The sequence below is a fragment of the Bos javanicus genome, chromosome 1 (assembly GCF_032452875.1).
Source record: "Bos javanicus breed banteng chromosome 1, ARS-OSU_banteng_1.0, whole genome shotgun sequence".
NCBI classification, from domain to species: Eukaryota; Metazoa; Chordata; class Mammalia; order Artiodactyla; family Bovidae; genus Bos; species Bos javanicus.
In genome coordinates, this window is record NC_083868.1 from 111,717,480 (window position 1) to 111,731,029 (window position 13,550).

At 35.8% G+C, this 13,550-nt stretch overlaps 1 protein-coding gene across 4 annotated transcripts in view; it reads right to left on the reverse strand.

Moving 5' to 3' along the window:
- Positions 1-13,550, reverse strand: part of GMPS (guanine monophosphate synthase) — a 71,925-nt gene that overhangs the window by 27,034 nt on the left and 31,341 nt on the right. For all 4 annotated transcript variants that reach the window (XM_061417841.1, XM_061417857.1, XM_061417848.1 and 1 more), the window contains 3 exons: positions 12,663-12,777; positions 6,826-6,923; positions 4,216-4,319 (listed from right to left, as the gene is read on the reverse strand). In XM_061417841.1, coding sequence (XP_061273825.1) covers positions 4,216-4,319; positions 6,826-6,923; positions 12,663-12,777 — 317 coding nt within the window. The remainder of the gene's footprint in view (positions 1-4,215; positions 4,320-6,825; positions 6,924-12,662; positions 12,778-13,550) is intronic.

Below are 13,550 nucleotides of genomic sequence, written 5' to 3' on the forward strand. Positions count from 1 at the left end.
TTCTTCTTCCTAATTGAGCTAAGAGATAACTTCATTCAAAATAATAGCAACAATGATATAATTATGCATGCTTATATAGAGATATATTATTCATGCTTACTTTTAAGTGAAATGATGACAGCAATGTACAAGGGATATGAGGAAAAAAATCACGTTTATTTTGTTATGATAAGGTACACTACCTGTGAAATGGTACACTGTTATTTGAAAGTGAATTTGGGTTAGCTGTGAATGTATATTGTAAAATCATGGGCAACTTTTTCTTAGAAAATGTAAAAAAAGAGATATAACTGACGTGCAAAGAAAGAGAAAATAAGACCATATAAAATGATCTGTTAAAACCACAAAAGGTAGGAAAAGACAAAAATAATATGAACAAAGAACAAGGACAATAAATAGAAAACAACAGATACGATGGATATTAATCCAACACTATCAACAATCCCTTTAAACTCCAATAGTCTAAATGTACCAATTAAAAGACAGAGATTGTCACAGTGGATCAAGAAAGAAAACATAATTTATATGTATTGTCTCTTGCCCACTTTAAATATAAAAACCCAGATCAAAAGTAAATGGACAGAGAAAGATATGTCACGATAACACTAATTAAAAGATAGCATGAGAGACCTTCCTGGTGGTCCAGTGGTTAAGAATCCACCTGCCAATGAAGAGGACACGGGTTCAATCCTTCATTTGGGAAGATTCCATATCCCAATGGGCAAATAAGCCTGTGCGCCACAATTAACAACCCCACACTCCAGAACCTGCGAGCTGTAACCACTGAGCCCAAGTGTCCTAGAGCCCATGTTCTCTGCAATGAGAAGCTCATACACCACAACCAAGACCCAGCACAGCCATGAATAAATAAATAAAAAGATAACACGAGTAGATACATCAATGTCAGAGCAGACTTCAGCCAAAAGTTACCAGGATTGATTTCTCATATAAATGCTTTCCTCTTTGCAATCATCCTGTTGTTTTTTCAGTCTTCAACTTTTTGAGGCTTTTAATGGCTAGGTTAAATGATGCCTCTTGGTAAATGTCATATTGCACTTGAAAATATGTGAGTTATTTTCAACTGTCTTTTGATACTGATTTCTAACACAATTCCACAGTGGTAAGAGAACAGACTCTGTATGATTTCAATATCTTAAGACCACAAAATTTTTGCACCTTGTTTTATTCCCTGGATATGTTCCAGTGTCTCCTACTTTATGGTCTATGGGAACTTGGAATAGAATTTATATCTGTTGTGTGAAAATTGTATAAATCTTAATTATGCTGAATTGGTTCATGGTGCTTTTCAGGTCTACTATATCCTTCTACTTTTTTGTATATTCACTCTTAATTTTTGAGACTTTTGATACTGCAACTAAAATTTTTAATTTATCTACTTAAAAAATAGTTGTATGATAGAACTATATATAACGTCATTCTGTATTTTTCCAAGTCTCTTGTAAATGTGTTATCATACTTTCATAATTTAAAAAGAAAAAAAGAGAAAAAAGAAAATTTATCAGGGATAAAGAGGGGCATACATATAATGATAAAGGAATCCATTCCTAAAGAAGACATAATAATCCTTCATATATAAGCACCTAACAGGAACCCACTGGCACCCTACTCCAGTACTCTTGCCTGGAAAATCCCATGGATGGAGGAGCCTGGTAGGCTGCAGTCCATGGGGTCGCTATGAGTCGGACACGACTGAGTGACTTCACTTTCACTTTTCACTTTCATGCACCGGAGAAGGAAATGGCAACCCACTCCAGTGTTCCTGCCTGGAGAATCCCAGGGATGGGGGAGCCTGGTGGGCTGCCATCTATGGGGTCGCACAGAGTCGGACACGACTGAAGCGACTTAGCAGCAGCAGCAGCAGCAACAGGAAAGCATCAAAATACGTAAGGCAAAAACTGATATAATTATAAGGAGAAATACATGAATCCACTACTGCAATTAGATACTTCAAAATCCCTCTGTCACAAATAAGAGTCAATTACTGTAATCCATCATATCAATAGGCTAAGGAAGAAAGATTATATGATCATATCAATAAATGCAGAAAGAGTATATGAGATATATCCAAACACTCAATCATGATAACTCTCAGGAGACTAGGAACAGAGAGGGACTTCAAGTTGACAAAGAGTATTTTCTGAAAACCTACAACTAACATCATACTTAACCATGAGAAACTCAAAACTTTTCCACTAAGATCAGGAACAAAGCAAGGATGTTCCCTCTATTCACTGCTTTTCAACATCATAACAGAAGTCCCAGTTAACGCAACAGGACAAGAAAAGGAAATAAAAGATATACAGATTGAGGGGAAAAGGAAATAAAACGGTCTTTGTTCACAGATGACATGAGTGTCTATGTATAAAATTTTAAAAAATCAACCAAAAAAAATTCCTAGAACTAGTAAGTGAGTACACCAGAGTTGCCAGACAGAAGGTTAATACACAAAAGTTCATGGCTTTACCATATACCAGCAATGAACAAGTGGAATTTAAATTATAAATACAATTAACATTAACACTCCCAAATGAAATATTTTGGTATAAATCTAACAAAATATGTCCAATATGTATATGAGAACCCAATCACTCCTGAGCGCTTATACCTCTACCACTCTGCTCCTTACAGTCTCCTTTCCTGATTACCACAATAGATTTCTAGCTGGTCTCTGCTCCTACATTTAACAGTCTCTTTACTCCTCTGTAGCCAGGGTAATCCTGAAATTAGATCGTGTCTCTCCTTTGTTCAAATCTTCACTCACTATAAGTAAAGCCAACATTCTCATAATGGCCTCAAAGGTCCTGGGATTCTGGCTCCCAACAGCCTCTCTACCTTATCTTCTACCACATACCCCCACACACTTACCCAGCTCTACCCATGTGGTTTCCTTGCTGTTCCTTAAACAAAGTCCCCTCCCAGGAATTCTGTACTGCTATGTACTCTTTCCCCAAATATCCAAAAGGGCCAAGCACCTACTTCCTCCATGTCTAGTATCATCTAATAGGGACACCATCTCTGAATATCCTATCTAAAAGAGTAACAGTCCAAATGACACATTCCATAACACTCCTCTCATCTTTTTATTTTTTCAATGCATTTGAACACTGTCAAGCACTGACTTTTTCTGTATTATCTGGTTACTGTCTGTCCCACCCCTCCCCCATCCCCAGCCTCACTAACTAGAACATTAAACAGAGGTATAATTCATTTTGTTCACTGGCACCTAGAACTGTGCCTGGGACATGTGGGTACTCAAATATTTGTTGAATGAATAAAAATATATAATCTCATCTACCACTTGATTTTGTATAAGAAATAGAAACCTGTCAAAAAGGAAACTATTCTTGATAATTCCTATGCTAATACAATAATCCATTAAGTAACTGCAGGTAGATTACTCAATTCAGTTTATCCATGACAAATTTTTTTTTCCAACTTTTTAGGTGTAACATAAAAACAACAACTTTATGATAACTCCACTTTTTCTCTTTTACAGATATCCAGGATTACTGGTGATTATTTACAATTATTCAAGTAAGCAAGTAAAAAAAATGACAAACTGCCAGAACATCAACTCCTCTTCAAGAAAAACAGAACAAAAAATTGTTTAGAGCATTAACTAGCAAACTTCCTACAAAGGGCTGGATGTTATAAACTAAGCTTGGTGGGACATATGCATACAGTCCCTGTCATTTATTATAACCCTTAAATAATATAAAAAGCATTCTTAGTTCCTGAACATACAAAAAACAGTCTGTAGGCTGGATTTGACCCACAGGTTACCCTGGTTCAGAGCAATGCTCTGAATGCTTAGTCTGATGTTTTACAGACATCCAAGATACATGCCTATCTGTACCTAAAAATGTACCTATCTGTACCTCTCTAGCATGCTGTACATGCTAGAGAGGTAAACGGTTCTCAAAACTTTCCTGAGTTACAACAGATATATTTATGTTTGAAAAGCATAGTAGAATAAACAATTTTAAAAGTATTTCAGAGCAAACTAGTAAGTGACTTCTAGATAATCCTTCTAATATTAAATATCCTTCATGAGTTAACAATTGACCTTGACATTTACAGTATCTTTAAAAAAATTAAGAAACATCAAAAACAGTATCACATACAGAAACATGTTTATAAACTTTTCAGATAAACTTTTAAAAAGAAAATCTTCAAAAGTTTTAGAAGTTTTACCTGCTACAATGTTCCCAGAACGTGCCACAACTTTGAATCCATCAGCTACTTTGTCTACACTATCTCCATGGGTAAGTAAAACAATTTCTTCCTTCTGAAGACCCCTAAGTAAATAGAAAATAAAACAATATACAAATAGCTTTATTAGACACGATTAATGGAGTCTTTTGCTTTATTTTTTTCTAGCTTTACTGAGATATAATGACTTGTAACACTGTAAGTTTAAGGTGTACAATGTGATAATTTGATACACCTATATACTGTGAAATGATTACCACTAATTTAGTTAACACATCTACCACCTCACAGAATTACCATTCTTTGTGTGTGGTAAGGACATTTAGGCTCTACTCTCTTAGCAACTTTCAAATATACAATACATTGTTGTTAACTGTAGTCATCACGCTTTACATTAGATTCCTAGAACTTAATTCATCTTATAAACTGGTAGTTTTTTGCTTTAAAAGTTACTAGCTTCTATGCATAAATCAACAAAACAGAGAAAGTAGGTAACAGCACAACACTGCTAGAATTTAAATTTACTCTTTTCATTATAAAGCCAATAATAATAATAAATACCAGGAAAAGGCAATCCATAAAAACTGAAACTGAATATATAAAGCTGGTGGTATAACCACACACACAGTTTCAAGAGGCTATCATGGTTTCAAAATTATATCTCTACTGGAATTAATCTTAAGAACAGAAGTAATTAATGGCATGGTTTAAAACAGATGTAAGTAACATTTATCAAACCAACTGTGCAGACTTTGGACCTTGATGTAAACGAATGAATTTTATAAAACATATTTGTTATATTATGAAAAAATTTGAATAAGGACTTTGTATTAAATAATATTAAGAAACAAAAATTAAGAATAAAGCAAGAAGATTAAGTACATTAAAACCAAAAGGATGTTTTGGGGGGGTTGTTACTGTCATCACTGTTCATTGTTATTTAGGATTAGTGTAGGCTGTAACTGAGTACCAGGATTTTAGAACTGTCAAGACAGAAAAACTTTAAATCTTAATCAGATCTTTAAAGTCTCTTGTAGTATCACATTCCACCAGCAAGATTCCTGAAGTAGTTCTCAAGAATTTGTTAGAGATACAGATGAATGTAAGCAACACCTCTCCATTATAAAGTAGAACAAGAAATGGATTTCAAAAACGTATTTTGGCAATGAGTAGCTTCAGTTCATAAAATTATTTTGAGCAACTGTTGCTTTTTTATTAATATCACTTTGAAAATGAGAATCTTTGAATACTGATATTCTTGTTCTAATATTAAAGAAAAGCCAGCCACAGCCAGTTTTGTGTAAAAACTGGGATTTCTCCATTTTAGACAAAAGGTCTTAACTTGGATTTTAAAACTGATTTGTCCAATTTGGAGAACACTATCCATTAAGAATTAATTTAGGTACAACTCTATGGAGGATGTAAGAATATATGTTAATAAAACAAATCTATAAAGATAATTAGCACAGAAATGATAATAAACTACATATGCACATTAACTGACACCAGCCTACATTTCATAGATTTAATGCAGTTAGGGAGAAATGTGATTTTTAAAGAAAAATGAACTGTCCACCTAAGTGGGTTATACCCAAAACATGGGAAAACCCAAAGAAAGAAAGAAAGTGACTAAAATTTAAGTTTTCTGGTCTTTCAGGAAGCTGAATGAAAACTCACCTGGTTTTTTGTAAAGCAGAAGATTTATAAATGATTCTAGAAAGCTAATGAACAGCTCATTCACCAATCTTTAAATACATTAGAGCTAATACACCTAAACTATTATCTGTGCTATGCTATGCTAAGTCACTTCAGTCATGTCTGACTCTGTGTGACCCCACAGACGGCAGCCATCAGGCTCCCCTGTCCCTGGGATTCTCCAGGCAAGAACACTGGAGTGGGTTGCCATTTCCTTCTCCAATGCATGAAAGTGAAAAGTGAAAGCGAAGTCGCTCAGTCATGTCTGACTCTTAGCGACCCCATGGACTGCAGCCTACCAGGCTCCTCCATCCATGGATTTTCCAGGCAAAAGTACTGGAGTGGGGTGCCATTGCCTTATCAACCAGCAATAAAATCAATTAATACATTCACTATATTAAAAAGACAGTACACAAGATACACGTATGCTCAGTACAAAAAGTGCAATACATATTTAGTAATGAGGCCAGCAAATGGGTAGCTAGTTAAGCACCCAGAGAAAGAACATGGTAGAAGAAGATGTGTACAAACGCAGGCAGTTTAAAGCATTGTCTGTCACATCTGTCATACTAATATTTAGAATCATGCTCTGCTAAAAAGTGAAAAGGGAAAACTACAAATGTTGGCATCGCCATCTGCAATCCCAAATAGGGGTTTAAGACTGCACAACTGCTTTTCAATTCTGTCATTAAGTGCTTTTCTTATTCCTAATTAGCATCACCACCATCCTCTTCTGTCTTGACACTCAATTGGAAAACAAATATGACAATACCTTTGGCCAATGCCGTGGCCTTAATTTTGTCTAAGAATTACAGAATCTCCAATTTTGAAGAATAACATTCCCAGCTGTAAGTTACTCCTCTAACATTCTTACTGATATAAAAATATCTATCATACCTGAATAAGGAGCATGTGTTATCCACACTAATACTGAAGACTCCATCTTCTCTAACACTTTTTTTGTGCACAGTACCTCCAAATACCTTATTCATCATCTGTTCCAGGAGAAAATAAATTGAGGTTAATATAATTCAAAAGAAAATTACCCAATTTCTTACACTAAAAATTTTTATTTCTTGTTCTTAGGATAGCTGTTATGTTTGTGCCTTCAAAATACAGGAAGTTTGCTAACTGTAAATTACTTGTTATTATTATATATAATTATCTAGTTCTTAAAAGGAATAGTTGCAAAACTAGATTAGGAATTTGATCTAATGTTAATTTTTATTAAACACTGGCAAATTTTCCATTTAACATACTTTAATTCCTCTGTTAAAAATAAAGATTTCTTTATAAAAGATAAGTATTTCTTTAATATCTGAGTTTAATTTTTAAAGCATTTTAAAACACTCTTTGAACTCAGAAAGTACCCAGTTGGTATTAAAACTAGCAGCTATAAATTCCTCCAAACTGTTTAATCTTTGGCCCCAAAGGAACAGTCAGTCTGAAAGTCTACAGAAGGCTGTGCTGTGGAGATGGGATAAGCAATATAATCTGGTCTTTAAATTAATTTGTTCAAATCCTATCCACCTATAGACTTTTGTTTTAAGTAGTCTCTCCAGTCTGACCCTTCTGTGTCAATCTTCTTCATCATTTACATATGCCTAAACTCTTCCAACACAAAACAGATACACGTAGGATTTTTAGGAACATTAAATCTGCACTGATACAATCAATACAACCTATCTTCATTATGTCTGCTCCACAACAGGTGTCGTAAGATATCTGCCACAATGATACACGATGTAGGTGTACCCAGCACCCAACAGAAAAACAGGCAGAGGGCTAAACATGTGTTCATTCTTGTAATGCACAATGGCATATTCTTCAAATATGCATCAGCAAATGCTGCCCTCTACATTCTCCTGTTAGACATTGACTATAAAACTTCCTGCAATAAAGGTCTGCATGAAGTCCAGCAATTAAATAAAAAACAAAAAAAACACCTCCTAACCCGTTTAACCCAGTACTTCCCAAACTAAAGACTCATACATCAAACACTTTCTGCAGCACCTTAACAAACACATAGTTGAAGAAACACTGCTGCAGTCTAATCAGTCCCCTTGCCTCTAATAGTGCCCATCTTCCAGAGATCGATGAATGTCAGCTACTAAAATATAAATATGACTGTGTTAGTCCATGATTAAATTCTTAATGGCTATCATCTATATTTGGGTTAGCAAATTTTTCCTGTAAAGGACCAGAGAATAAGTATTTTAGTTTTTGTAGGCCCTATTGTTTCTGAAGCAACTACTCAGTTCTTGTCGTTGAAGCACAGAAGCAACCACAGATATTTAAAGGAATGGATATGATGATGTTCCAATAAACTTTATTTATGGACACTGAAATTTGAATTTCATTTCATTTTCACATGTCATAGCATACAATTCTTTTTTAAAAATGTTTTTCAACTCCAACCATAAAAATCACTTTAAAATCATAAAAACCATTCTTAGCTTGCTGGTCATACAAAAATCAGGCAGTGGCCAGCTTTGGCAGCAGGCTGTAATTTGCTGACCTCCTGTCTACAGGATAAAGTCCAAGTGCCTTATACTAAACAAAGACTTTTCAATGCACTGCCTCCATCTAACTCCACTTTTCATATTTCCCATTATTCTCTACTCAAGCCATTCAAGCTAGTGTGATTAGCAATGTAGAATTAGCAATATTCTCTTCCCACCATGTCTTCAGGTCTGGTCACAGTACCAGTGGCCTAGCTAAGTATGTGGCCCAGAGCAGTCATTCAATTTGCTGAATGAAAAGTGAATGTTTCCCTCTATGTACCAGATGAACCTTGTGTGCCTCTGCCTCCTCTAAATTTCCAGTTCTTAATCAGAAGACAGCTGAATGGTCAAGCTGACCAAAGCTGCTGGAACACAACACAGTTTAAAACTCCACAAAGTCTAAATTAAAGGTTTTTATAAAGCCAAAGGCTTGCAGCAAAATTTAGAGCTATCTCACCTGTTCAGAAGGCTTTCATGTTTATTCTTGACTCCTAACTTATGTATGCATGTATGCTAGCTAAAAGTGAAAATACAAGGAACTGAAGGATCAGCTAAGCGTCTGTGTGTGGCAGAGGGGAGAGGGAATAACTTTATGTAAAGCAGAACACTCTACTTGGTTAAAATTTTGTTTTAATATTCTTTTTTGACTTAAGGAAATGGCTTCTGCTTTGGATTCATGATAACCTTGAGGTCCTAAATGCCTCAAACAACAACAAAAGCCCTGTAGTCTAGTAGGTTTACCGCTGCAATTGGGTCAGCTCCCCTTTTATCTGTCTTGTATGTCAAGATTTCAAAATAAATCTTAGATTTGGGAGGGGGAAATGAAAGGAAATTCTCCCAACAAAAAATTTAACAAAATCTGTGTGACAGTATATAAAGGAACCAAATGCTTGTAATAGAGATGTTTCCTTAAAAAAATGAAACTATAGTGAAGAGAGAAGTCAGAATCTAGAAGGTATATGCAATATATATAATTGGCAAAAGTTTAGCATCTAGCATATATAAAAACAATTTTAAAATTCAACAAAAAATGTGCAAAAATCATGACTAATCTTTACAGCAAACCAGACACTAATGACTAATGGCAAATAAATCCATGAATCTTAAAATAAGGAAAATGACCATTAAGACTACAACATGTCATTTAACACCTCTTCAGCTAGGCAAATTAAAAAAAAAAAATCTAACCTTGTCAAGGCCTGCAGGGATATAGAGCAAAAGGAATTTTTACATACTGCTGTGGGAAGGTATATTGAGGGAAAATAGTTCTTAGTGAAGTTGAGACTCAGCATTTCAATTAATGGTTAGCTTAGAGAAAATTTTGTGTATGTACAATACCAAAATCCAAAAATATTCATGGCAGCATCTGTAACTGCAAAAACTTGGAAAAAGACCAGCAATGCTAACAGTCGAATATATCACTATTTGCAATACACTTGAATGTATCACTACATTCAAACAATAATTTCAGTAGTGAAAATAACTTAAAATTAGTGACTTTCAAAACCAAAACTGGAACTACACAAAGCATGAATTCACTTACATGAAGATCAACAGACAAAACTAGATAATATATTATCTAGAAATACAATGTGTATATATCTATAAAGAAAAGAAAGGGAATGAATAACAATTCAATAAAAGTGTTACTTACCTCTTGCTGGAAGATAGAACAATGTGGATTGGAAAAAAGTACAAAGAGAGTTTCAAAGTTCTACTAATATTCTATTTCTTATGCTGAGTGACGGATAAACCATAATAGAAATAAACAGTTCAAGGAGCAGGACAGACTTTTTTCTTCCAAAGCAAAGAATTACCAGGAAGCAATCAGTAAGACTCAAGTGTTAATGGGAAAAGACAGTACATAAGATTTCAGGCTGCCATGGAGGGGGCAAACGTATACACTAGAGGGAGGCCTTTGGTGCTAACATTACCCAATCAAGAGTCTCTAGGAAGTGTTAGTCCTTTACAAACTGCACGTTACCTACGAGGCATTATTTATATCAGCATTTTATAGAAAGATAATTTCTGCCCAAAGGAACAAGATCATTCTATTCTATTATCCTCCTATGAAAGCAGTAGACAATTTTTTTATGCATTTAACATAAACAGACCTGGCTCTGGCTATCATGAGATCCATCCTGAATGACAGAAAATGTGGCCTCACAATTACAAGGGGGTACTGGCAAAATGGACAAGTAGCCACTATCATTTTATATTAAAGGAGCATATTTCACACCTATTTCACTCTAAGTGGGTCCTAAAAAAATATCCTGCAAGACTCTTCTTTATGTTATAATGGAAAATCGTAACAATTAGAAAGAAACAAAATCAACTAAAGCTGTTTTGCAGACCAGCAACTTCTAATATTCTGCCCTGTATTAAGAATAGAAATAAAAATATTCACATTCTTACATGAACACTGATTTATATTTCCTTCCTTTACTGAAAGCTCCAGAGATAGCCAGAAGAAAATATATTGGTCTGTTCACTTTCTAACTTTTGAACAGATTCCCTCTGAGCATTATTCATATCAGTACACAGGTTTCAAGCAGACTGTTTAAAAAAAGAGAATGCACTGTTTTGCTCACTTACTAAAATGAGGAGGATACAAAAATGGCACCAGCAGCAGCTCCTCACGGCAGAACGAGCTTCACAAAATGGCTGCCACAAGCGCCCATGTCCCTAGGGTGAGCTCGTCACTCCTGCCTCTGCAGCAGACTCTAAGATCAGCCGGTGAGTCTGACCCAGTCTCCTTCCAAATTACTGCATCTGCCCTGGGTCTTGGAGCATGTAAGTTTTTGTGGGTGCCCTTTAAGAAAGGAATCACTATTTCCCATAACCCTTTGTCTCTCCCAAAAGTAAGTCTCACTGGCCTTCAAAGCCAAATGTTCTGGGGGCTCATTTTCCTGGCATAGGATCCCTGAGCCCAAGAGAGAAGGTGAGCTCAGGGTTTTCCTATTCCACTATCTTGGCCACTACCCTACATATACCTAATTTACATTACAGTGAAGACACTTGGCAGACACCACCTTAACCAAATAATCTAAAGGAAAACCACCTATCACAGATTAATTGACATATGGCAACCCACTCCAGTGTTCTTGCCTGGAGAATCCCAGGGACAGGGGAGCCTGGTGGCCTGCCGTCTATGGGGTCGCACAGAGTCAGACATGACTGAAGCGACTTAGCAGCAGCAGCAGCCTTCTAATGAGATGCTGAGAAGAGCACAACATTTGCTGTTGTTTAGTTTTGCAAAGTCATATATGACTCTTTTGCAACCCCAGGGACTGCAGCATGCCAGGCTCCTCTGTCCATGGAATTTCCCAGGCAGAATACTGGAGTGGGTTGCCACTTCCTTCTCCAGGGGATCTTCCCAACCCAGGGATCGAACCCATGTTTCCTGCATTGCAGGGGATTCTTTCCCACTGAGCCACCAGAAACACGAGCACATTACTCCTGTGCTATTCCTGCCGAAAACATATAACCTGAATCTAACAAAGAGGAAACATCAAACAAACCAAAACTGAAGACTATTCTACAAGGTAACGGGAATGCACTTTTTTTTTTTTTAATTGGCAAGGTCATGAAAGAGAAGGAAAGATTGAGAAATGATTCCAAACTAAAGGAATGTAAAGAGACATGACAACTAAATACAACAACACATGGTCTAGATTGAATTCATGACTTTTAAGAGACATTAATGAGCCTGTGAAATGTTAATGCAGTCTGTGGATCAGATGTGAACACCAAGTCAATGTTAACTTGCTGATTTTGATAACCATACTGTGGTTATGTAAGACAGAATTCTAGTACTTAGGATACAACAAGTAACAGAACACCATGTTTGCAAATTACTCTCAAAATGGTTAAAAATGTTATAATTAGGGAATTGAGTAAATGTAAAAGGAGCTCTTTCTGAACTACTACTTCAACTTTCATGTATATTTAAATTTCATGTATATATTAAATATTTCATGTATATTTAAATTTTTTTTATAATGGACAGGGTTTTGTTGTAAGCAGTAATACATATAGTTTCTCCTTTGAAAATCCCCACTCAAATCAGTTTTGCCATACTAGTGTGGCAATTCATAAACAGTTTTAATATGAACAAATTCTCTCATACAACTAAATATCCTAAATGCTCTAAAGACAGAAAACACTAAAACAGTAGGAGTCACAAGCAGAACAAATTAACTTTTAAGGCAAATTTACAGATGTATGTACCTGCATGCCATAGCAAATTCCAAGAACAGGCTTGCCAATAGTGAATATTGCTGGATCAAACCAGGGAGCATCCTCTGCATACACAGAATTAGGCCCTCCAGAGATGATAATAGCACTGTGGATTTAAAGAAGACAGTAACGAAGAATCTTTGTTAATTTTTATACAAGGTCTATGCCCTCTCTTGCTTGTACCACTGAGGGAAACTCAATACAGACTCCGATTTTGTTATGTTTTTAGTATGCCACAGCAGATCCAGATTTTATCACAGCTAATTAATAGTCTCCTACACAGCTTAATTTTTTTTTTTCTTTTGGACTGTGTGACATGTGGGATCTTAGTTCCCCAATCAGAGATCAAATCCATGCTCCATACCACCTGTAGTGGAAGTCTCAAGCACTGGACTGACAGGGAATCCCCTACACAGCTATTTTTACTCTGTTTTATTGCAATATGGGAAAGCTGACCAATTCAACAGTCACTTGTTTATAAGCACAAACTTCCAAACATATAAAACCAATGTCTCAATCTATGAAGGTAAGCCTGAATTTGTTTTGTTTTCCTCATCAGTGGAGGAAGTAAATGAGAATTCTCGAGGCAGAAGGTGAAAATACACGTCTTCTGAGAGGTTAAGGAGTAAAGCAGTTACACGGCGGGACAAGTGAAAGTATTATGAAGGCCCTGGATTATGCAGAGCAAAATACAATAAAGAATATCAGACAATGTGAAGAATTACCTAATTTTGCCTGTTTACAACCTGTCCAGTATTCCCAACAATTCTACCTGAGACCCAGAAGTAGGAGCCAACATGACCTGCCTCATATGCCCTGCTCTCAGAACCCAAGTCAGTATTCTATAAATTAGAATTTATAGAGCATTCTATGGGTTAA